The sequence below is a fragment of the Mus pahari genome, chromosome 11 (assembly GCF_900095145.1).
Source record: "Mus pahari chromosome 11, PAHARI_EIJ_v1.1, whole genome shotgun sequence".
Taxonomy (NCBI): domain Eukaryota; kingdom Metazoa; phylum Chordata; class Mammalia; order Rodentia; family Muridae; genus Mus; species Mus pahari.
The window spans coordinates 5,896,555-5,921,973 of NC_034600.1; the positions used below are offsets into that span (position 1 = coordinate 5,896,555).

Below are 25,419 nucleotides of genomic sequence, written 5' to 3' on the forward strand. Positions count from 1 at the left end.
GATTAGGTGAGGTACAGTCTTGAACCTTCAACCTCACTGTCTGGATGTCACCCATGGGCTTGTCCAGTACCCACTTCTCACTCCAGGGAAACTACCAACATCTCAGGAAAGGAAGAGGTGAGGTCAAGATGTAAGGTAGTTGAAACCCACTTTGCATCTCTTTCAGACTGGAATGTATATATATATATCACAGGTCAAACGAGAGGCGTGTGTACAGGTGAAGGTTTGTATAAGCATGTGTGTGTGCGCGCAGGTGAGGGTCACACGGGTGAAGGCATGTACCATTGTGCATGTGCAGAAGAGGGTGTGTGAATGGGAAGTATATGCAGGTGAGAGGTGTGCAGATGAAGTGTGCACATGGGCTATTTAGAGATGGGATGTACGGGTGAAGATGTGCAGTCAGGCAGGGTGACTGTTTCCAGATCATCAGAAGGAAAGAAGAGTCAAGCAACACTGTCACTGCCTTTTGATCTAACATGATCCATCTACTGCAGACCTTAGTGAATACTGACAAGACTAAGGGGTTCAGCAGGAGCCAGCAGTTTTCATTAAGAATGAGGAAGTTTTTCCAAGACTATTTATGTCCAGCCCTACAGAGATGTCATGAATACCTGGAGGGATACTGAGAATTATACAGTAATGATGCAAGGGGAGATGCATTCTTGGAGGCTTGCTGTCACCCATCCAGAGTCCGCCAACCCTTCCCATCCACACCCCTCGTCCGAGACTGTCCAGAGCAGAGATTCTGACTCCCAAGATTCAGGCTGCCCTTCCCTCCAGTCATACTCTACCATGCTCTTACCCCTCTACCCAGTGACTTCAGTATGCTCACTCTCTTAATCACATGCTCCCTGTACACTTTGGACAGCAGATTCAAACTGTAGATCCTGGACTTTGTGGGCTCCTGGCAACAGAGCAGCTATCACAACATCCTGCCTGCAGGTGACTTTCTAGTGGTGATGCATGCTACCATAGGGACTGTGAATGGAAAGAGATGTATTCTGTCTGTCCTACCTCAGTCCCAGGGGTGCATCAGCAGCTAGCCCACTCTGGGAGCATTCACATCATCTTGGAAGCCCACAAATAGGAACTAAACTTAAGCCAAAATTTGAGACATTGAGGAAAAAACCTTCAGTAGTATTGTATTTGGAAATTCTCAGGGGAGAACGAGGCTTCATCAGCTTACCACTCAGCATCTATAGTCCAGATAGTCCAGGAAGTGTTACTGGGCCATCCAGACTGTGGCAACCAGAGAGGAGCAGTCTTCAGGGTAGTTTGTCAGGCTTAGAGTTTGATGTTTCTCTATGAAGCATGTGCATCTCAGCTTCTACAGAAAAAAAAAAATCTTGGAGATCAAGTATAAAGAAGTTGAAGTTGGCAGTGCATACCAGAGAGGCCCACACACAAGCCTATGCCCTTCATTTAATAGATTGCAATAGTTTTCTAGTTAAAACTCATGTAAAACCAATTCAGTCTCTTCAGTGGGTAGTGAAACTGGGCTCTGCCTTTCAGAGTCCCCACCTGTGGGAACCAGCTAGCTCCATTTCCATCCAATCTATGCTAGCCACTAGTCATACACCTCTATTATGTCCCACAGCCTGCAGTAGGTAGTCTCCTTGGTTGCAGGGGCTGTGGCTTTATGAGCTGTGGAACTTTCCTTCTCGAGATGTTCCGTATCGGCTTTGTTCATGGGAACGCCCTACTACTGTTTAACATGTCAGCACTGAGCAAGAAGTGTCTGACCTGTGTTGTTCAACCTGGTGAAAGAGGTAAGAATGCAGAGCAGACATTAGCCAAACGCAATGATGTTTCAACTCATAACTCCCTGAATGAGAGCCTCACAGGTGAGAACTCAAACCATTGGAGACCCCAGCTACCATGTAACCTGTCTGGTTTCTTAGAGCTGGCAAGATTTCTGTCTGATGAATCTCTCCATGGAGACATACAATGAGAGATTCAAGACTGGGAAGGCTCCTCCTGAGAAATAAGGGCACTGATGGGAAATCATGAACATGATGAATAGATAACAGCTGCATTGGACAGTTCAAAGAGAATTATGGGAGTTACCTAAGGCCACATATAAAGACAGAATCCGTGACTGCGGGTAACATGTAAGAAGCTCTGGAGTGTTAGCTATAGCTGTGTTTGTAGACATGGCAGGGTCCCCCACTGAACCTGCAGTGAGGAGTGTAGAAGCAAGAGACCTGAGACAAATAGTCACAGATGCTAGAAGCTCCCAGCACCACTGACTCTTGAATCTAAGATCACAGCTCATAGCTTACCAGAGTCATACACATCCTTAGTCCTCAAGTTTTGAGAGGATCAATTATCCTATTACGAGATGAATGAATGAAGAAACTCCAGTTCAGACAGTGGGGGTGTAACTTCGAGGGAGGCAAGCCAGGGGGTGTTGACAGGTATCACAGGCAGAATATGGACAGAGCCAGGAAGAGGGGATAGTTTGAGCATGCCAGCTAGCAAAAAGGAGGATTGCAGGGGACCTAAGCATTGTGTGGTGCACATGTATGATGCAGGGAGTGATGTTCTCTGTGTGTTGTGGAGCTGTATGTTCTATGTGTGGTGTGTAGCTTTGTGTGATATGTATATTCCCACACAGCAACTATTAAAGCTAAACTTTGGGACTGGAGGAAGAAGAGGGCTCATCTTGTTGGCTCACTGCAAGGTCCCTTTCCCTGTGAAACCAGTGTACCATGCTCTCCTTGTCCTGAGCCCCCTCTCTAGTGCTCTCCCTCTACAGCAGCACCTTTCTAGAAGGAAGTGTACTGGGAAGTAGGGTTCTATGAAAATGGATGCATTTGGGTTCTTATATAAGAAAACCTCAGTGTAGTTCTCTTTATGTCTTTTCTAATATTTGTCACTTGAACATTTGGGACAGAATTGGGTCAAGGAGAGAAGTGGTACTCTAACATATCTGACCTAACCAAGGGATCTATTATGAAAATATGGGCTCACAGAGGTGTGGGTTAGACATACTCAGGGGAGCTGCAAACCTACCTGTTATGATAGGGATCTCCAACAAACCCTAGTCATATAGATATCAGCTTCTGGCCCAGGTTCTGATAACCCCTTGACAATGACACGTGGTATTGCAAGACACTCTTTCTATGCTCAGGAATAGACAGCTTTGTGCCCTTTATGTCTCTCAGATGAACATCTGTGGCATCAACCAGAACCGGGTCCTCCCAGAAGCCCAGGAAAACAATGTGAAGAAGTTCCTACCACGCCCTCTGCCTAGGGTGAATGGCTGGTCACCACCCCTTCACTCCTTTCAGGCAATATCCTGGACTACCTACCTGGCCATGTCCATTGTCACCTTTGGGATCTTCATCCCCTTTCTGCCATCTAGCTGGAGATTTGCTGCCAATATTGTATCCTTTGTACTAGAAGGGTGGGCCCCTGGGCTACGTGTCTTTTGGAAGGGGGGGTGGTTTCTGAAACTCTTCAAGAGAATTGGCCCTGAGTCTTATCATGCCTATGCAGTGGGCTCTGTCTCTGCCTAGACTACTAGTTCCTGTGGCCCTGAAGTCAGCCCTATGACCCCATATTTCCTGATAGAAGGTGCTCCTGCTATTGTGAATGTTAGAGTCTGCTAGATATAAAGTGACAAGTAGGGACCCTGGAAGTGATGACCCAAGGAAAGGGAAGCAGGTATAGACTACAGTCACATCTTTCTTACAGTGTACAGAAAGGCTCTTCTCTGTTGACTCACAGAGTAGCCAAATCAATAAGAAAGGACTTCAGAAGCATATAGTTGGCTGTCACTGACCCACAGCCTGCCAGTGTGCTTGGTTAGCCCTATAGAGCCCATTCCTAAAGCATGGAAAGTATACAGGAGCCCTGCTCCTGGACAGGCCTTTAGAGATGGTTCCCCAGGGCAGTGGGAAGATCTATATCCATACCTACTTCTTTATGGCATAGTGTATATCAGGGTGGGCATCTGATCAGGGAAACCAGGCCCTTAGGGATGAATCCACTTAGAACCAGTGCCACACTGGCACAAAGTGGACCTATGCTCAGGAAATTGCATCCAAAAGCCATAGACGAGGCCTGGGTGGCATTACATACTCTGGGTGTAGGCTCTCTATAGAGGATTTTACTTTAGATGGCATTCTGCAGGTCCTAGGAGTTAGGAGAACTAGGCATATGTGAGTAGAGGAAGGAGACCTTTCAGGACACAGGACCGAGTGACTGTTAAAAGAGCCAGGGCAGATACTGTCACATCTTGGGGGTCAGCTTTGCTGAGACTGGATGCAGTAGTATCTCACAGTCACCCATGACAGCAGTTAGAACTGGCAAGTCTTTCATTTATTACATGCATGTTCAGGGGAGCATCTTTATAAAACAAAACAAAACAAAACATCAGATGTCAGAAACTATCACACATAAGTGCTGTGGTTTATACTGGGGCCTGGCTCGTACACTTATAACAGCTATACTATTATCTTCCTGGAAATGCACACAGCAAACTCCATCACTCATTTCCTAATATCCCTATTACCAGTACCACAGTTCTCTTTATTATTTTACAGAGAGTACTGGGGATTGAACCCAGAGCACTTATTGTACCATAACTTGTAGTTGGTACCTGAAGCTTCCCACAATGTGGCACCTCTAGGTCTTTGAAGAAACTGGAGCAGAATATCTCCCAGTTCAGCTGTGTCTGGTTCTTTTCTACATAGTGCTAGAGACTTCTTTGTGGGAAGACTTTTGAGAATGAATTCAATGTAACAGGCAAAAAGTTATTCAGGTTTTCTGCTTCATCTTATGTTCATTTTAGTAAGGTATGTTTCTCATGAAATTCCTTAGAATGTCTAAGAAAATGTAAAATTTCTTAGAATAAAATTATTCACAATATTTCACATGCTTTTCATTTTATCTCTGAAGGATACAATTTTTTTGGACAGGATTTTCTGTATAGCCCAATATGGCTATGAACTAGTGGTCCTCCAGGCTCAGCCTCTCAAGTGTTAGAATTAGGTGTGTATTACACTCAGGACATATAGTAACATATCTTCATTGGCTGCCTTCCTTCCTTCCTTCCTTCCTCACCCACTCTCTTTCTTTTTACCTGAAATTGGATCTTTCTATGTGACCCAGGCTTACTGTGAACACCCAGTCCTCCTGCCTCAATCCTGGAATTGCATGTGTGCACCACCCCCCTGGCTTATAAAGAATCACCATTACAGTTTACTACTTTTCTCAACTGTTGGCCTCATTCTATCTTTAATTTTCCAGCTTTTATTTTTATTATTCCTTCTTTCAACTAACATCAGGATTCTCACCTTTAAGTGGAAATGCAGGTCATTGGCTTCCTCAACATATACTTAGGGTTATGCTACTATATTTTCCCTGAAAGTCTGGGGCCTGTGCTGGGTAGTTTTGTAAATTTGACATAAGCTAGAGTCATTTTGGAAGAGGGAAGATTCCCAGCTCACTGTGGACCATGCCTTCCATGGACCAGGTTGTCCTGGATGGCATAAGATAGCAAACTGAACAAGTCATAGTAAGCAAGACAGTAAGCCGTGTTCTTCCATGGCTTCTGCTTCAGTTCCTGCCTCTAGGTTCCTGTCCTGCTGGAGTTCCTGCCCTGACTTCCCTCAGTGATGGACTATTACCTGGAAATGTACAATGAAATAAACCCTTTCTTCCCCAAGTGGCTTTGGTCATGATATTTTTATTACAGCAATAGAAATCATAACTAAGAAGGCCCCTCATTGCCTGTATTCCCAGAGCAGGTCAACACCAGTTGCTCATGTAGTCTTGCTAGTGATAGGAGACTTATTTTTAGAGATAAACCAAAGATGCCTCTGGAAGTTACACTGTGAGCCCACAGACATCCTGGCAATGTGCAACCCTGGAAATACATATCCTGGGACACACATTGTGGACATGCATGTATCCATGATACTTACATTCCAGGTACATTCACCCTGAGCACATATACATCTCAGTGTGCACATCACAGGCACACACACACATCCTGGGAAGACTTCCTACACCCTGTGCATACAACCTGGGTACATACACATTCTAAGCATATATACACATATCCCAGATACACATGCTCTGGGCATATGTACATTTCAAGCACACTTGTGACCAAGAACCCCCTGCCCTCACAACCCTGGTACATGCACTCTGAATATGCACACATCCCAGGCACATATATCCCAGACATGTGAACCCTGGACACACTTTTACTCAATTGATCTTGCAATATCAGGTCTTGTCTGGGAGAGGCAGGCTGAGGATGGCCTGCAGGTATCAACTACAGGTTCAGTGAATAGCTTCAGATCCCTGGCAACCCCATGTCAGGATCCAAATAGCCAGCAGCATCCTCTTCCAAGAGGAGTCTTTGCTAAAGCTCAGGTTCTATACAGTCACGAAAATAGAGTGGGCATTCAAACCATGAGAGACTAAACCATATGGAAGTTCAAATGTCCACAATGGAGGGAGACAGAAAGGTGTAGCTACCTGAGTCATGCTATTGAAATGCACAGCACTCCACCAACCTTCTTCTCTTCTCATCAAGGTGACAAGTTCCAACTCTGAGTGGTGGCTCATCTCACTATACCCAGTATGGAGCCCACAAACTGCTGTACCAACCTTTGTTCTCCAGAATTTCCAGGCCTTGTTGTTGGCCTACTGAGCCTCCATTGTGTCCTGACACCCAGGCCCTCTGTCCTCCAGTAGCATCTGTCTGGGGTAGTCTCCTCTAACCAAGAGCCCTCAAGCCCTCATTGCAGAGTTGAAAAGCAATGCCATCAGTTCCTGTGTGCTCTTTAATGTGTGCTATTGGCCTCCTGGGGCTACAACCACGATGAGGGATAAGAGATGATACTGAAGCCATCAGCCCATAGCTCAACACCCTGTTTCTTTCTATGCAACACCAGGCATGGCACCCTCACTAAATGCCTTAACATAGGTTAAAAAAAACAGGCAATAGTTTAGCAATTTCTAATGTCTCCCAAACACCCCTTATACAAGTTTTAAAAATCCAGAATCTAGTGAGCTCTGAGTCTTGAATGTAGGGATAGAACCTCTCTGTCTCCTCACTGGAGCATGGCAATTGCCAGTCTGAGCTTGGCTGTAGCATTTCTGGGATGTTAGATAGCCTGTGGCCTGTCAGGTTGACCAGGAAGTTTCAGCAAGAGTATGATACAGGTGTTAACACAGCCCACTGCTATTAGGGTGTAGAACCTTGTGGGAGCCTAGCTACAGTCAGTGCTAAATCTCTAGATCTGCCATTCTTCCAAATTTGTCCATCTATGCCTATAAAGGAGGGCTTTCCTCCCTGCTCCTTCCATCTCGCTTCCTTCCTTTCATATCTTTTCATCAGTACTGTGGAATAATGTCTGCGAGACACATGGCTGTCCTAACAGAGCTATCCAAGGTGTCTTGGGCGAGAGATGATGTATTTCTCTTAATTCTGGGGTAGCAATCTAAAATGAAACTGACCCAGGGCCATATTCTCTTGAAAGACACTGGGTAGTCCTATGTCACCCGGTACTACCATGGCCTGGGAATGCAGTCTTCTTCCGGTGTTGGCCCATCTTCTGCCATGGGAATTTAGTCTACTGTGTTTCCCATAAAAATTGTGTGTGTGTGTGTGTGTGTGTGTGTGTGTGTGTGTGTGTGTTCCATTCACCATAGCATGTATGTGGAGTTCAGAGGACAACTTTCTTTTCTTTTTCCCATTAATTTATTATTTATTTATTCACTTTACATCCCTATTGCAGCTGCCCCTCTCCTCCCAGCCCCCCTCACACAGCCTCTCCCCATAACCCTCCCTTTCTCCAAGAAGGAGAAACCCCCACCCCAGGTACCAACCCATCCTGGCACATCAAGTCACTGTAGGACCCAGCACATCCTATCCCTCTGAAGCCAGACAAGGCAGCCCAGAGCAGGATCCACGGGCAGGCAACACAATCCGGGACAGCCCTCTACCCCATCCCTGTAGAGGACAACTTTCAGGAGTCAGTTCTCTTTCTCTTCCACAGGATCCAGGCTGTCAGACTTCCACAGAAATCTCTCTGAGCTGCTGAATCACCTTGTTGGTCTACAGTGGCCATTTTTTAAAGGTCTGGATGAGATTGTTCCCAGTGGCCTCATTTACCTGGTTTGTGATGACTCTGTTGCAAATGAAGTCTGCCAACAATGGTGTCAGGAGGTGGATATGTTAAGGAGACACATACTGCCTGATAATCACTGCTTTCTTCTTTTTATTCCTAACTTGGCCCTGTTTAGCCCTGGATCTTTTCAGGTGGTTTTTGTGTTTGCTGCAGTGGGCCATTCCTGCCATACACCTAAATACCTCAGCTCCCTTTCTTCCCAGAGCCCTGCTATACCAACTTGGTAACTCAGTCTCAGCTGTTGTCCAGAGACACTGGAGCCCCTACAGCTTTCTTGGCTTTTCGGGTCAGGTTATTACCTCTGAAACTGACGAGCCTGGTTGCATTGGCATTATGCTCAAACTAGTACTAGTTTGTAGCCACTAGAGGGCACCAGCATCATTTGGCACCTGCTAGGCACCATGAGGGGCTGCGAAGTGAGGGGCTAGGTTAGAAGAGCTAGGACTTTCTGTGGAGAGGATCCAAGGTAACAGTGAGGCCAGAGAAAAGCCTGAAGATCCTTCTTGTGGTTCAGATAAGAAAGGGCCCACCAGGCTGGTGGCTTGTGAGGGTCCTGTCGCCAGTGGGACTCCTTCCCTGCTGACAAAGGGCTAGATAACAGACACAGTTTAGTCAACAGGACCCACGGTGCAATATGAAACCTTTAGCCTAGAAATCTTTTTTGGAGTCCTGGGTTGTGCCAAGGCAGTGTGAACTAAGTGGGAGGGGGACATCAAACAGCATGTCTTAGGCTGCAGTTGTAGCTCAGCCACAGAATTTGCCCTGGAGGAATCATGAATCCAGACAGTACCAGAATGTTGACTCCTCCCGGGCCTCCCCTCTTCCTGCGGAAACAGGACAAGGGAGAGGTCACCAGTTCGAGGAGGCTGAGGAGGGTGGTGTCCTGAGCTGGCGCCCTTCCTTTGTTTGTTTACTAAACACAGATTGTTGCTAGGGAATGTTCCAGCCAGCTGTGGTTCTCATAGGCTCCCACATGGAAACTTCCAGAGGGAGTTGGAGGGAGGCCTCTATGGAGGACGCCTCACCCTGCTCCTTTCACATTTAGCTATTCACTGAGACAAGGCTCTAGAGAAGACAGGGGCAGATCCTGAAGAAGTTTCTCTTCTGGGTTCCTCCTTGGGAATGTCACCTTGGTGGGTAGTAGGGAGTGGCCAGCCAGGTCTTCTGAGACAAAATATAGTTTAGTCAGGTCACCAGCATGACTCCCATGGGTGACAGGGATATCACTGAGTGGTAAAACGTTTGCTGGCAAAGTGTTCCTGGACAAGCTTTGCACAGGAAAATGTGATAAAAGATGTGCTGTAACTTTGTCTTTTGTAGGAGAGCTCCATGAGGGACAGATTGAAGGTTGTGTCTGAGATCTGAGTCCCCTTTGTTACCAGAGGTTTTTTTGGTGACAGATAAATGCTTTTAGGGTGGCCTCCTGGTACTCCACGTGACAGCTGGGGACTGGCTGTCCTTTAGGGTCTGTTTGGCAGGTTCAGGTAGAAGGGAACCTGGCTTAGTTGTACCCTGAGAACTTCTTTGCAGCCATAACCTCCCTATAATTGGCCTGTGTTCCAGGAGTCCCCAACAATGTGAGTATAAATGCTGGTGGTTTGGAGAAGATATGAGGGTATCATGAGATGTAGTCAGTCACAGAGGGCCTGTGCAGTTGGCATCAGCCTTACCTCACTTGCTCCTTAGGCTTTCTGTCTGCCTACTGGTTTCTATTAGAACTGGTCTGTTCTAGTGTTACAGGGAAAGAGACAGAACCAAGGCAGCATAAGACTTCCTATGTCCTTGACCCTCACCCACCAATGTCCCAGGTTCTGAACATGCTCCTTACTAAACCATCACTATGAAGGAAGTGTATTAGTCCTCAAATTAGATTCCAGGAGTGGGAACAGATGCTGGACCATGCTCTTGTCATGATAGTATTAACAGCTGTGAGTGACCCTGTGCCCAGCCCCACTGACCTATACCATAGCTGCCATCTGGTCTGCAATAGGTCAGGTAGTAAAAGCCACACACACATCCAACCCTGCACCAGCTCCTACTCTGGTCCTCCTGGAATACACTTTCTGTTTTCCTCATAGTCATTTCTCTGTGCTCTGAACCTGCTTCTCAGTCTTGTGTCCATGTCCAGAATCCTGCATACTGCCCAATTCATGCTGGAAGATGAAGAGAGCAAGACAGGGCCTGCACCAGGGTTTGGGTCAGCATACAGGCCTCTGGCAGGCTTATCCTACATCACTGATTCTTTTGGGACCTTCATTAGGGTTCCCCCCAACACATGTCATCCACAAAATCCAACCCTAGCGTGCAGGATGGCTTTGGAAATCAGCACTGTAAGCCAGGCCAGCAACCTTGAGCTCTTAGAAGGGCTGGGAAAAGGGGCTTCTTGTTGAGTTAACTATCCGTGTCCTGTTAAAATCCCTGCAGAGGCTCTTGTATATGCCTATGGCCTTTCTCTTGCCTGGACACAAAGTAGCCTGCCTGCTGACACAAGCTTAGGCTGTTGGGCATGGGACTTTGTTGGCTTCCTTTAGAGATGTCGTAAATGCCGGTCCACCTGGTTCAGAAATCAGGGAAAGAGAGGGGGAGCCTCTGTACTCAGTACCTCCTTTTGTATATTATCCCAGGGACAGGAGGAGGAATGGAGGGACAAAGACCTTCTTCTTGTGGTCATGTAGACTTAGATGGGCCAAACCCAAAGGTTCCTGAGAATTTCATGGTCCCTGAAGCTCTAACTCAAGCTGAGGTTGGAGAGTACCCTCCAACTGCTGCCTAACCATGTTTCTGGTGAACATAAATTTGTTGTGGCCAACAGTAACTCTACTGCCAATGGAACCCACATATATTGCATGTCTGGCCTGGTATAGTCCTACTTATATCCTAGACCTTTCCCATATGGGAAGCACTCCCCACCGGGTGAACCACTTTGGGCCTCTGAAGCTATCATTCCAAGGTATTAGCTACTCTTTTTGAAGGCTTTTCTTTGTCACTGGCCACATAAGACATTTCAGGGCTTATGCACACTGTGGCCAGTAGTTAGCTGGCTTGTCTGGTTCTCCAAAGTAAGTGTCTCTATGGGATATGCTCTTGGATGCTGCAGACATCAATGACTAGGAGTTCCAGGGTCTTTCCTTAGTCTCTGACACTGTCTGTTCTACTGAGAGACACTTTTCATCATGTCAGCCAGGTTCAGGGCTATGTGTTCCTTGACAGCCCAGGTGATGGGTGGGGTGTTCATGTTCCACCTCATCGTGCACTTGATCGCAGTTACCATCGATCCAGCTGACACCAATGTCCGACTCAAAAAGGACTACATGGAGCCTGTGCCGACCTTCGACAGGTCCAAACACGCACATGTGATTCAGAACCAGTATTGCCACCTGTGTGAGGTTACCGTGTGAGTGGAGTAGGAATTTGGGTATAGAGTCCTGCTGACCCATGGCCCCACAGTTGCCCAGATGAGCCTGGTGTTGCTGGGTACTAGCTTTGTGTGGCATTCCATGGAGGGCTCAGTCATGTGCTCATAGCCTCCTAGCAGGCCTCACTCTACTGCCCTACCCTATAGGCTGACAGTCCTGCCTCCCAGTTCCCAATACCTCTCTCCCTTGGTGTGAAGAGCTGCAGTCTGAGGCCCAGTGTTGTCTTTCTCAGGTCATATTTTACACACAGGCCCTTCTTGGTGGTGGTGGTGGTGGTAGTGGTGGTGGGCAAGCATGCTACTTGTGGTTTTTCTGATAAACCTCACATTTCCAGTTGGGGAGGACAGAAGGCAATTTCAACTGATGCCTGATGAGGTCCAAAGTCCCCAGAACCTGAGCAGGATAGCACACTGACTTGTCTACAGGGAGGCACTGTAGACACTGGGTGAACTACCAGCCTTCAATTCCTAGATAGAACTTCCAGGCTCCCATCTAGCAAACAAGCCTACTTACAGGGAAGTCCTGGGTTCACCTTCCAGGAGTAATGCCCATGGGCACAGGCTCATCTCTCTGCCCAAGATGGCCTTGTCTTTTCTACAGAATTCCAGTTCCCCACTGTCTTCAGATGGAGGCCATTCCCACCATTTCATGGTAGACACATAGTTCCCATGGTGCATTTGGGGCTAACGAGCTGTTTCTCCCAATTTCTCTTCCAGGAGCAAAAAAGCCAAACATTGCAGCGCCTGCAACAAATGTATCTCTGGCTTTGACCACCACTGCAAATGGCTGAACAACTGCGTGGGCAGGAAAAACTACTGGTGAGGCACTCTCAGGGTCAAGGCTGTGACCTAGGGGAGGGATCTGTGGCCTGGGATTCCTAGGAATAGGTGACACGTGATGGAGTGGAGGGAGCCATAGACTCTGGGGAACAGCACAGGGAAAGGATGACCTTTGGGCCGTATCTCTGTTTCCAGCGATGGCAGAGCTTAGTGCTTGTGCTGCTGGGTTTGATGTGTGTTTGTATGGGTTTGGGGCTGTTCCTAAACATGTGGGTCAAGTTCACACTCACAAAGTCCATAAATAGAGTGCTCATCATGAACAGTAGGTCAAAGCCTGGCCTAGCCTCCTAAACTTACTTCAAGACTATCTACCTTCTCAATGTCATGGCCATCAATTGAAGAACAGTGGCTAGACCCATGAGCACAGCACTAAGCATCTAGCCCATCTTAAGGCATCACCCTGCCCATGAATGCAGAATCCAGAGAGCTACTGGGCATCAGGTCAGGGCACAGATCAGTGGTTCTCAACCTTCCTAATGCTATGACCCTTTAATACAGTTCTTCATGCTGTGGTGACCCCCAACCATAAAATTATTTTAGTTGTTACTTCATAACTGTAATTTTGCTACTGTTATGAATAGTAATGTAAATATTTTTGGAGATAGAGGTTTGCCAAAGGAGTTTTGACTCACACTTGAGAACCACTGGCCTAGGCTGTCCATCAGCCCTGTGAGTCCTGAAGATGAACAGGCTATTGTAGCCCCTTACACCAAGCCATTCTTTCCCCTACCCTGACAGCACACTGGACTATGATGTTCATCCAGGGAACTACTGTTACTAAGCATCTCAGTGTGGCCTTCAAATGATCTCCATGGTTCTGACAGTGACCGGATTAGCCAGGAGAATCTTTCCCACTGTCCCTTTGAGAGCTTCATACTGCCTGGTCACAGAGAATCATGAGTTTTTTGGTTTTTTTTTTTTTTTTGGCTAACCAAGCAGTTTCTGGGAAGGCAAATTGGATTAGATGAGGTGTGGTCTGCCTATGAGTAGGGAGAAGGCAGAAGAAAGCACACTTGCTGTGGCATTGAGACATGGCCTTTGTGTGCCAAAATTGGGGTCAAGGGAAGAGCAGAGGGTGATATAGGTACCACCCTTTCTCACTAGTTAGCACTGGTTCTTGCCATCTTCACTTTCTGTCCCCTCATTCTCCAAAGCCCAAGAAAGCACGAGTGGAGTCAATGGCATTTAAAAACATCTATTTATTTATTTATTTATTTGTCCGTTTTTTTTTGTTGTTGTTGTTGTTGTTGTTGTTTTTTTTTTTTGAGACAGGGTTTCTCTGTGTAGCCCTGGCTGTCCTGGAACTCACTCTGTAGACCAGGCTGGCCTTGAACTCAGAAATCCGCCTGCCTCTGCCTCCCTATTGCTGGGTTTAAAGGCATGCACCACCACTGCCCAGTTTTAAACATTTTTATTCCCAGTCCCTATATGAGGATGTTTTGTCTGCATGTATGTCTGGGCACCTCTTACTCTCAGAGGTTAGAAGAAGGCATCGTATCCTCCTGGAACTGGAGTTACAGACAGTTGTGAACCACTATGTACATACTGGGAATTGAACCCTGGTCCTCTGGAAGAGCAGTCAGTGTTCTTAACCACTGGGCCATCTCTCTTGCCCTTCAATGGCATTTTGATATAATTTGGTCCCAGAATTGAATAGGAGTCCATCTCACAGTCCTAATAAACAGGAAGCCATATGGATATTGCAGAATGGGTACAACAAAGTCTGGAGAAGCTCAACACAGTGCATGGGAAGGCAGTGAAGGAAGTAGGTAGAGGAGGATGAGGGAAGAGGAGGAAAGAAAAGGAGGAAGAAGAACAAGAAAAAAGGGAGAACAAGAAGAGGGAGAACAAGAAGAGGGAGAAGAGGAAGAATAGCAATGAGGAGGTGGAGAAAGAGAATAAGAGGAGGAGGAACAAGGAGAATAAGAAGGATAACAAGAAGAAAGAGAATAAAAAGATGAAGAAAAAAGTAGAAGAAGAGGAGGAGGAGGAACAGAATCAACAAGAACAAGAACAAAACCAAAGACAACAAGAAAACAAGAAAGGCTGTGATTTCTGAGTATCCATGATTAGAGCATGCTTGCTGGAAGATGTTCTGTTTACCTAGGTGTTAGTCTGCCATCTTGGGGATTAACTTTTCCTATTGGATGGAAATGGCATTCTTGGCTGGAAGGACATGAGGGGTCAGGTATAAGGCTATGGGAAACATGGAGCAATACAACCACGAGCCAGAATCTACCTAGAGTATGTGAAAGACATGGTAGAAAGAACACAAGGAGTGAGGGTGGAGAAGACACCAATAGACTTTGGGTTCTGTGCTTCCATATTACCACACCAGGCCTGTGTATTGATCTTATGTACTCAGCCGGGGGTGTTAGTCTGTCCTAACCTCCCACTTGCTCATCTCTGAGCAGTATTCTCTCATGCAGGTTCTTCTTCTGCTCTGTGGCCTCAGCTGCAGTTGGGATTCTTGGTGTGATGATTATCTTGTGTTATATCTGCATCCAGTACTTTGTGAACCCTGATGAGCTTCGCACGGATCCTCTATATAAAGGTACCCTTCTGATGCTCAGGGACTGCTACTGCCTGGTTCCCATGTGCTGAGCATGTAGGCTTCCAGGCCTCACCTCAACCCATCTGTATTCCCTCACTCTCCAGTTGACCTGAGAGCAAGGATTAGAGCAAGGTATATCTTGACCCTTCAGTCAGTCTTGAACACCTAGACAGTGAACTATTTAGCAGTGCTGTGTGGAGAAGGCACGTGCCTATCTTGTAGGAGACAACTACTTGTAGACAGGAACAGTTGAGAGTGGGGTTATTTATATGTCTAGCCATACATTCTGAGGGGAAGCTCAGTGATTCTATGAGTACATAGGTCCAGAAGTCCAAGCCCATGACATAAATTTCTGAAACAAGCAAGAAAGAAAGGGATTGGGTTGAACATGGCCTCCAAAATGTGCCCAAGTCCTGATCTAGACATGAGATGGCACATTATTTGAAAAACGTGTCTCTGTGGATATGTCTAGGGATTTTGAGCTAAGAAGTTCATCCTAGGCTCCTCATGTTCCCAAATCCAATGTCAATGTCTTCAGGAGAAACAAGAGAAAATACAGACTTGCAAAGGACCTATGGAGGTAGGACTCATAGGTTGGGCAATATGACCACAAGCCCAGGAGCACTCAGAGCAGGAAGAGGATAGAAGGGCCATCCTCTGATTTCAGGCTTGTAGCTTACAGAAATGAGAGGGTTACTGTATAGCCTAAGTGCCACCAGCTTACGATCACTTGTTACAACAGCCCCAAGATACTGACACAGGTGACACAAGTGGGATGTTGTTGGCAACCCTCCTGCCAGCAGGAATGATGCCGCACAACAGGATTCTTCTGCACACATTTATTGGGAGAGCTTGATTGCTGAGGCGAAAGACCCTGAGCCCAAAAACTGGTGCTGCTTATATATGCTTAGGATAGGCGTGGAGCCTCCTGATTGGATATGCCATCAGAACCTCATTAACATGCTCCGGGGCGAGCAGTGACTCAGTGGATACCCGAATGCACATGCGCACATTGCTTGTTTATCAAGTAAGCATGCAGGAAGTCGGCGCCATCTTGTAATGGCGAATTACCTGGCTTCCCGCAGGATGTTCCTTTGTTGGTTATCCTATGGGACAGAAGGGTGCCACCCCACCTCTGCTCCAAGTACCATTGGCATCTACCCAAGTCCTGCTACAGGAGAGGTTAGGACCTGTGTGCCACTTGTTTTGGGGCATCTCTGGAGCCACCATGACAGAATGTTCTTTTAAGAAAGAGCTTTGTGAGATCTATATGGAAGGACCTCAGCTTCGGTATTCCCTGTAACCACTTAGGATTTCTTGGTACTCCTTAGCATGCTCTGGAAACCACAAAAACGGCCCCTTCGTTAATAATGTCATTACATTTCCCTAAACAATTGCCATGCTGAGCAAGTAGAGAAAGGGAAAGGAAAGAAAAAGGAAGGGAATAGAAAAAATCAGAGTATGGTGACCCAGATGGACCACTGACCATGATATCAGATGTAGTGCAGAGAAGTAGAGCACATCTCTCCTAGGAATAGACTTGTGATTCTTTGAGTATGAGTGGAGAACACTTCCTGACTTGCCATTCCACGACCCTACAGAGTCCGTGGCCTGAGCTCAGCATCTTGTGGGCTTGAGTTCGCCGTGCCATCACTGAGTAAGGGACACCTGTGAGTTGGTATCTGGTGGCCCAGACCACAAGGCAGCATAGAGTATTCTGTTTTCAGATTGCACACATAAGAGTTCATTCTAGAAAGAGCTTAGCATCATTCTAGAATGTGATATGGGTCAACATGCTTGGGCTTGGGTCTGGTCCTCCACAGTTCTGCCACACAGCCTTGGAAATCCCATATCCATAGTCTTAATCTTGAGGTCCATGGTGAATAGTGTTCAAGAAATGCACCGAGAGGGCTCGGTCTTCACTGATGTCTGTAAAGTGATTGATCTGAAATAAATGTCAAGGCTTTGGGGAGGGTGAGGAGAGGGGCTGGCTCTGCATTCCAGTATTCAGGAACGTCTCGTCTTGAATTCATAAAGTGGGAACCATAGTGCTAGCCACAGCCAGTGGGCCCATAGAACAGGGCAAAACCCATCCCTTGGTTGGCTGTCCTCACTCACCCTAGCAAGTGCTACCCCTCTGCTTACCTGACCACAGGTGCTGCAGTTTGGATAGATGCTGGATGGACATGTCTCTCTGTCTTCATAGAGATCATCTCTGAGAACACATGGCTGCTGTTCCTCTCACTATGGCCTGTGCCTGTGAAGACCCCCGTGGTCCTTTCCATCGCGTTGATGGTACTGCTGCTAGCTATTGCCAGCTTTGTGCTGCTTGGGCACCTGTTCATCTTCCACTTATACCTGAGTATGTACCACTCTAGTCTTGCCAGTTTAGTTCATCTGTCTTGAGAGAGACAGTGCCTTGGGAAGCCTTGCCAGAAGTGAGTTCATAGAAAAAAAGGACAGACTACAGGAAAGAGATACCAAAAGAAGTCCAGCAAGTCCAGCAAGGAACTGAACTCATGTTCAGAAGCCCACAGAAAGCACAGGAGACACTAAAATACACAGAGATAAGGAAATAGGACTGTTATGCAAGAATAGGACACCAGGAGCTGGAGGATTTAGGAAAGCAACAAGCAGAAATTACAACACTGAAACTTAAGCTCAAAGGACTGGTTTCCCTCATCCAAATAGAGCCAAAGAGGAGACTCTATATCCACAAATATGTGTCAGACAACTTTTATGCTATTATGACCATCTCCCTAGGAAAGTGTTGAGTTAGAGCCACCTCTTCTGTACATATGGTTTTTGCTGTAGGGAAACTTCTTTGGTCTCTTGCAATGGTAGGCCTGTCTACTCCTGCAGTTCAGGTTTCCTCCAGCTTCACTTATCCAAACCTTAATGGTGGTACAGACCCTGCCCAGGGTATAATAACACTCTGCCTAGCAGAGTGTTACCCTTCTCCCAAGGAAAGATCCAATTTATGACCAATGGTCCTTACCAGCAGCATGACGATAAACCTAGAGTATGCTTCTTACCTACAAGTATGCTTAACACACACTCATGACTTCAGCATTGTTGATGACTTGAGACTTATATTCCTCATCTTCCTCCTCCTCCCCCTCCTCCTTTCTTCTTCTCTCTCCTTCTTCTCTCTCTTCCTCCTTTTCCAAGTATAGTGAAGACCCGAGGATTGTTGCTTTAATTTGAAGTTATATTTTTAGGTTGTATATAGGAATGTGTTTGTATATATGTGTTTGGATGTATTTGTAGAGTGGGAGAGAACCAAGCATTAAACTTACTTTAGCTGAACCTATATGTTTCAACGGAACACCGTATGCTATTTTTTAAAATAACAAGGCTAGGAGAATATCTCATATTCCCTGTGACTTAAACACTCAGAATGATGTATTTTGGGGTTACTTTCAAAGCTCTCCACTACTTTTATAAAAAGGAATTTAAAAAACACATTATTTCTAAATGCACCTGGAAAAATTTCTCATGTCTAAATGCTTTCAGATTTATCAGAAATGCCATCTTTCCTAGCACCTGACCTTATGTAGAACACATTTCCTTTATCTAGATGTCCCTCCCTCTCTTTCAGAGTTAGGTTCAGTAGCTGGTGTCATGTCAGGTCTCCCTACAGAACCTACATCCCATAGGTCTTGAAGATTATGGGTCCACACTGACCAGGAACACAAATTTGGTGTTAGCCACTTTCCCTTTCCACTTCATAGCAAGGACTTTGTGCCTACCATGGATCAGCCCAAAGTAAGAGAGGGACAGTTTTGTGTCTGTGGATGAAGTTTGGAGTCATCAACTACCAGAATGGTAGAGAGTGGTCAATGGCATTGAGGCACATTGTGTGGACAGCACTTTACTGAGACATGCCCAAGTGTACTGTGGGTGATACCACATCTGCTGTAACATACCCTGGAGACCAAGTCAGCTGCTGCCACCACTGTTCCTAATGACACTCGAGATAGGTTCATAGGGACAAGTGAGAACAGGACAAATTATAACCAGTGGCAACTGGTACTGGTGTGAGACTAAGGATAGGGTTGTTCAGTATGAGGAGACTAGAAAGTGTTCCTCTGAGAGGGAAGAACTGGAGTCAGGCTGAACATGTTGAGTTTAGACACTAAGTATTTCCGGGACATGCTGGTTATTGTTATATTAGTAAGCCTGCCCCAAACTATAGCTCTCACTCATCACTGTAGGGCCAAGGTAAACACAGCTCAGCCCAGTCCTCTTCATGGCACTCACACTGGGATTCAGTGACCACACTACCACCATAAGATTCTTCTTCTAAATTCTCTGAAAGATGACTGGCAGATGTAGCTTCTCTGAGCCACTGATCTACCACTCTGATCCATCCTGATGAACTGCAAAGTGTCTCACAACAGTGACTGACTTCATGGAAGGAGCAGGACAGCAGAATACCCTGGCCATGGATAAGGCTCACTGAAAGCTTTAGTCTGTAGATCTAGCCTACACTAAGGACTGATCTCAAGCTACAAGCACCCACGTGGATGGCCCTCTATCAGGCACCACTTTGAAGATGAACTGGAGATTTGAGGGCCCAATGCCCTGTAAGTGTGGGAAGCTGAAGCTCCTTCAATGGAGGGATGAGAGAGAGTGTGGTTATGCTGGGTGAGGAATAATGTGTTGAATTCAGTGGAGAAAAGGCATAATTTATACATTGCCAGAGCTAGCTGTTGGTACCTAAAGGACATATAGGGATGCTACTCATCCTTGGACATGCTCATCAGCTGGCTTCCTTCCCTGGGAAGTAGTAATGTTTTAGTAAAAATGTAAGGAAGTGGAGGCCCACAGGCTTACTCTGACTTAGGTGCTGGGAGCTAAGACTGGATCACAGCTGGGTGGGCCTAGGGAGATTCATCACTCTTAATAGCCTAAAGCCAAAATCTGTAGAATCTTTGGGGGATGAGGTGGCTCACTCCATCTGCCACTTGAGTTACAGATTGGGCGATTGGGTGACCCTGTAGTGCCTCAGAATACTTGCAAACCACCTGCCTCCGTGTAAGTTGGTTTTGAAAAGTCAGACCCCCCTCCCTGGATATGTGGAGCTGAGATAGGCACTTACAACTCTTTTCTTAAAAAAAAAAAATCCGATCTTCTTGAAGTAACCCACATTGCTTCTTCTGGGTGTGGTTGCCAAAGTCCCAGCCTGTGCCGAGGTTGCTTGCCATGCTTCATATTTGTTGGTAGCCCCGAGTTCTCTGAGTAAGAATGCCTAGGGTGAAGTGACTGCCCAGGTCAGGGGAAGCAGGTATAGGGTAAATAGACTTCAGGGTCAGCTCAGAGGTCCATTATTTCTACCAGCAGGACTTCTGTTGCCCCTAAGTAGATGATAGGCTTCCATAATCCTTGGACAAAGTAATCTTTCCTGAGCCTGCCCCCTTAGAGCCATCCCAGGAGGTTCTGGAGTAGTCATGATGCAGAAAACAGGGGACTTATGAGAGGTCCCATAGTCCAACTCCTCTGGGACACCACATCTCTATGCTAAATTCGATGCTTTGTCTTGGGCAATAGGGAACAGTTAGGTTCTGTCTCACATAAAATTTGCAGAACATTGCTGGTCTGGCCTGACATACCTGGTCTTCCTCCTGTTCTTGGGACATGCAAAGCAGGACAGTCATTCCCTGGCAAGGTGGACTGCATATTGCACATGAGATTCTGTGTGATATTTTGCGTGGCTGCTGAGTGACCTTGTCCTTTCCTGCCCTCTCCTTTGTAGTTACTAAGAATATGAGCACATTTGACTATATGTTGAAGACCCGATTCCAGAAGAGTTCACGTGCAGCAGAGAAAAAAGAGCTACCTCTACAGAAGAAGGGGAACCTTCCCCAGGTGTGCCTGTCCCTCCGTGCCATGGTCATGGAAGGGCTGAGGCCAATGTGTGGAGGTACCCTAGACCTTCCAGATTTGCACTGATATCACTGTTGATTCTGTCTTGAGACTCATTGGGAGTGTGTGGTGTAGTGTGGTCTGTATACATGTAGTACTTAGTGTGTCTGTTGCATAGTGTATAATGTGTACATGTATATGTACAGTGTTTTCATGTATGGTGTTTCTGTGGTATGTAATGAAGATGATGCATGATGTAAGTGTAGTAGAGCTGTGTCAATGTATAATATGTGTATCTATATATGGCAATAATATATATATGTTATGTGTATAATATGTGATATACTATATGGTATGTTATATATCTTTGTGGTGTGTGATGTTTCTGTGTAATGTGTAGTGTTTAGGTGGCATATGGTGCATTATGTGGTATGTGTTTTGTCTATAGGTTGTATGTGGTATGTGATGCATCTGTGTGGTATGTATCTATGAGTGGTGTTTGTGTGGTGTGTGATGTATATGGTATGGGGTATGCCTGTGTAGGAAGTGTGTGTATGGTGAGTTTGTGTGCTAGGTCTGTGCGTGTGTGATGTGTCTATGTGGTCTGTGATGTATGTATGCGTGTGTATGTGCATGTGTATGGCATATGAGGTACTGGTGTGTTTGTGTGATGTTTCTATGTGGTGTGTAGTGTTTGGTGTATAGTATATGATGTGTGTGGTGTGACTAGTGTATGAAGTATATTATGTACTTCTGATTAAAAAGAAAATACCCACAACCCAAGAATAAGATGAAACCGTGAAGATCTCTTTGTTCTGACACTTTCATGATGAAAGAGTGACCTTCCACCTTGAGCTGGGAACAGATGAGGACACCCACTCTCACCACCTTTGACTTCATACTAAAGCCAGTGCAATGATAGCTTAAGGTATACTGTGAACAACAGGAAACTGTTTGTTTATAGGCAACATAATTCTTAAAAATTGTGTAAACTAGTAGCTTAGCATCTTTACAAAAGCCTTGTACCAGATAAATGGAATAAAGGCCCAGAATTACACCTTTCATTTCTGTTCAGCTTGTGTTAAACAAAGATGTCAATGTAAACTGGAAAGATGGCTTCCCTGGCTGGCCCTGAGCTGAATATAGCCAAGGCTGAAAACCATTTTGAGTTCTTCACGCTGGCAAAACACCCAAAGTCAACCACAGGTCTAAGTTTGAGAGCTAAATTATAACATTTTTAGAGAGAAAAAAATCTTGTGACTGAAAAATCAGTAATTTCCACCAATATAACAGTGAGATAAATGTCTACATGAGACAATGTAATTTATGAAACATAAAGTTTTATTTCCAAAAACTGTCATTAAGGAAATGAAATACAAGCCATTGTCAAGGTGTTTCTAAGCCACACACTTGTACCAAAAATACTAACGACTTTCTAACGAAGTGGACCTGAATCTGATCAGATCCTTCACTAAGGAGAATGTGAATGTCAAGGAAGCCTGTGGAGGATGGTCGACATTTGATAAGACCATGATAAGATACACACACTCACCAGCTAACCTCCATCAAAATGTCTGACAGAACCATGTCAGTGACAAAGCAGAGGGGCCAGAAGGCTCCCCCCAAGGAGCAGAAGGTGAAATGGAAATATAAATTCACCAGTGTGAGAGCAGTCCTTAGAAAGCTGCATAAAAAGTACTGCCCAGCCAGCTGTCAGGCCCTCTCCCACCCAGCCATGGAGAAAGGAAAACACATGTGTATACAAAGATGTTTGTGAGGAAGTGTGCTCTCTGAGGAAGGACACTGTGCCCCAAATGATGTCCTTCCCAGGAGCTGTCTCTCAAAACTGAAAGTGGGCTCTCATCGTGAAGGGCAGGCAGGAAGTCCTCCATAGCCATACGTAGCTTCTTCTCTCAGCTGTGCACTTTCCTTTGCTCCACAGGAAAGGAGTAACAACTCGACCTGGCCTGAGTCCCCACCCAGGTGAGTGGCGGCCTCCTGGTAGTATTTTATCTGAACAACGGTTATAGGCTCTTCTTAGCCCAAACGGCTTCAGAAAATAGTTAATCTGTGGTGTGATGTTTCAAATGACAGAATGGCATAGTATAAAACACAGCTGTTTCCCTCAGCTTACTGACATTCATAGCAGGTTATGTGGCTGTACAAACTGAAAAGTTTCCTTCACAGCTGTACTATCATTGGCAAGCATAAAATAAGACTGCTGTGTGTGTGTGTGTGTGTGTGTGTGTGTGTTCATGTGTATTTGTATGCACATGTGTATGGAGGCCAGAGATTGATTGATATCTTCCTTGATTGCTTTCCATTTGATTTTCTGAGATCCATTATCTCTATTTCTATCTCTGTCTGTCTCTCTCTTTCTTCCCCACCCACAGCCCACCAGGTGCTTGCTGACCTGGCTAGATTTGCAGGCCCGGGAACTCCAGGGATCCTTCTGTCTCTACTTTCCCAGTCCTGGGATTACAAGCACGTGTTACCACATCTGGCTTTTTACTTGTGTGCTAGGGATGACATTCATACTCTCACGTTTGCAGGGCAAGCGCTTTACCCTCTAAGCTGCATCCATGTATAGCCACGTGGGAAGCTGTGTACCTATCACCCTCTAGCAGTGCCTGGCTTAGATTATAAAATCCTAAGAGCCAGATTTTGTCACCGAATTCATTCTCGAGACAAGGAGGTATTGAGTAAGAATGCTCACAAGAGACATCTCTGCCTAAGAGCAAGGTACATGCCACCAGAACTGTAAGACAGAAGTCGGCCTCAACACAGAGGGGAGACTCCTGTTTTATAGTGTACTCTGTTCTCATGTTTTTATATAGCCAAGAAAATTCGTAGCAGAGACATGGTTACACAGAGTAACAGAACATCCCACCTTGGCTTTCTGCTGCTTTCTCCCTGCATCACATGCGGAGATGTGTATTTTAAGCAGTTAACACACAAAGTCTTTCGGGTTTGTGGGTGTTACAGTTGACCCTCTCAGTTCTGTCACCTCTAGGGCCAGTTAATACAAATTAAAGAAAAAAATTAGACATTCACTCGAGCCTCCTTAGACAGACACACATATGCATACCCCATATCCAGCCCTCAGTCGTCGTCCCACAGCCAAGACATAGCAGGTGATACAGGGGTCTGCTGAGAAGGCTAGAAATCGTTACTCTGTTCTAGGTCAGCGAGGTCTGTTCTCAAGTCAGTGCCCTGGACAGGGCTGTGCTAGATCAGCATTGAGACTTCTCTAGTTGCTTCTCTGATGGCCAAGCCTTGGGATGAGGGTGGAGCTCTGTCATAAGCCCAGGAGGCTATTCTTCTGAGGGGAAAGTTATGGCCTCTCCATGAGGTGATAGCCCAGAGTTAAGGACAAAACAGGAAATAGAGGAGAAGACTCTTCACTTCTGTCTGGTAGAGGAGAGAATCAGGTCTCTCGGGAGGCCCAGAAGGCACACACAGACTGGTGATGGACTTTGTCAATGTCCCTGTCTCCACGTCATGAGTCAGAGAGCATTACTAGGCTCCCTCTTGCCAATCTAATTGTCATGGATTATCAGACAACACTAACATATGGTGGATAGGAAGATTGAATGCTTACTTGATTAAACATTAAAACTGTGATATCTCCTCGTTGCTTCAACTTTTCACAAGCGTGCCCCATTAAATAAAAATATTCATGCCCCCTCTTAATAACATGCCAAGGTAACATCTGAACACAGCATGTAGCCCTGGCTGGCTTTAAAGCCACTATGTATCAGAGGTCATCCTTAGCTACATGGTGAGTTCAAGACTTGCCTGGATTACATACAGAATGAGGCCCTGTCTCAAAATACAAAACAACAACATAAATCCATCCCATAATATACAGGGCTGGAGAGATGACCCAATGCTTGAAGAGGACCTGGGCTCTCAACATCTACCTGGTAGTTCACGGCCATCTGTAACTCTAGTTCCAGGAGATCTGATACTGCCTTCTGACCTCCATAGGCATCAGACACAGATATGGTACACATACATTCATGTAAGTAGAACATTCATACACTTAAAATAAATCTTTAAAAAAAATCATATAAAAAGTTCACTCCCCCACAAGTCTGAAGCATTTTCCTTACTGTTTTCAGAGCATACCACAGATGCCCCCTCAGTATACTATATAAAGATACAGTCCCTTCGGGCAAAGCTCCATACCCTCCAACTGGGACCATGGCATGGTGTTGTGTGAGACATTGCTCCCAGTGTGTGTTCGGGCTGTGTCTGGGATCAACTTTGCTAACACTTTCATGAAGCACTGCCTGTTAGGCAGAGGTAATGGTAGCTTGGAAGATGTCCATTCTGCATCTCTCCATGTTTCTTCTCAATCTTCCTACAAAACCTGAACAATCCACACTATTTTCAACTCCACTCTTTTCAGTTGTCCAAAGACGAAGAGCCAGTCCATAGTTTCAGGTCTTTATCAGCCTTGATAGTACTTCCAGAATCAGGCCATAGCCGGGACTAACTAAATTGCCCAGAATGCCCCTACCTAGACAGGACATTAACTCAGAAAGGCTTCATGGCTGCCATCTAGTCATGTGGGTACCTGAATG

At 45.8% G+C, this 25,419-nt stretch overlaps 1 protein-coding gene across 2 annotated transcripts in view; it reads left to right on the forward strand.

Moving 5' to 3' along the window:
• Positions 1–1,678: 1,678 nt before the first annotated feature.
• LOC110329128 (probable palmitoyltransferase ZDHHC11) overlaps positions 1,679–25,419 on the forward strand; it is a 28,221-nt gene continuing 4,480 nt past the window's right edge. Inside the window, exons 1-8 of one of the 2 annotated variants that reach the window (XR_002380907.2) lie at positions 1,679–1,769; positions 3,168–3,389; positions 11,369–11,547; positions 12,286–12,387; positions 14,838–14,962; positions 17,169–17,324; positions 20,721–20,888; positions 22,773–22,813. Coding sequence is in view for 1 of the 2 variants with exons in the window: in XM_021208698.2 (XP_021064357.1) it covers positions 3,168–3,389; positions 11,369–11,547; positions 12,286–12,387; positions 14,838–14,962; positions 17,169–17,324; positions 20,721–20,833; positions 22,773–22,813 (938 nt within the window). In the remaining variant the exon portion in view is untranslated. The remainder of the gene's footprint in view (positions 1,770–3,167; positions 3,390–11,368; positions 11,548–12,285; positions 12,388–14,837; positions 14,963–17,168; positions 17,325–20,720; positions 20,889–22,772; positions 22,814–25,419) is intronic. The other variant, XM_021208698.2, reaches the window with a different exon arrangement.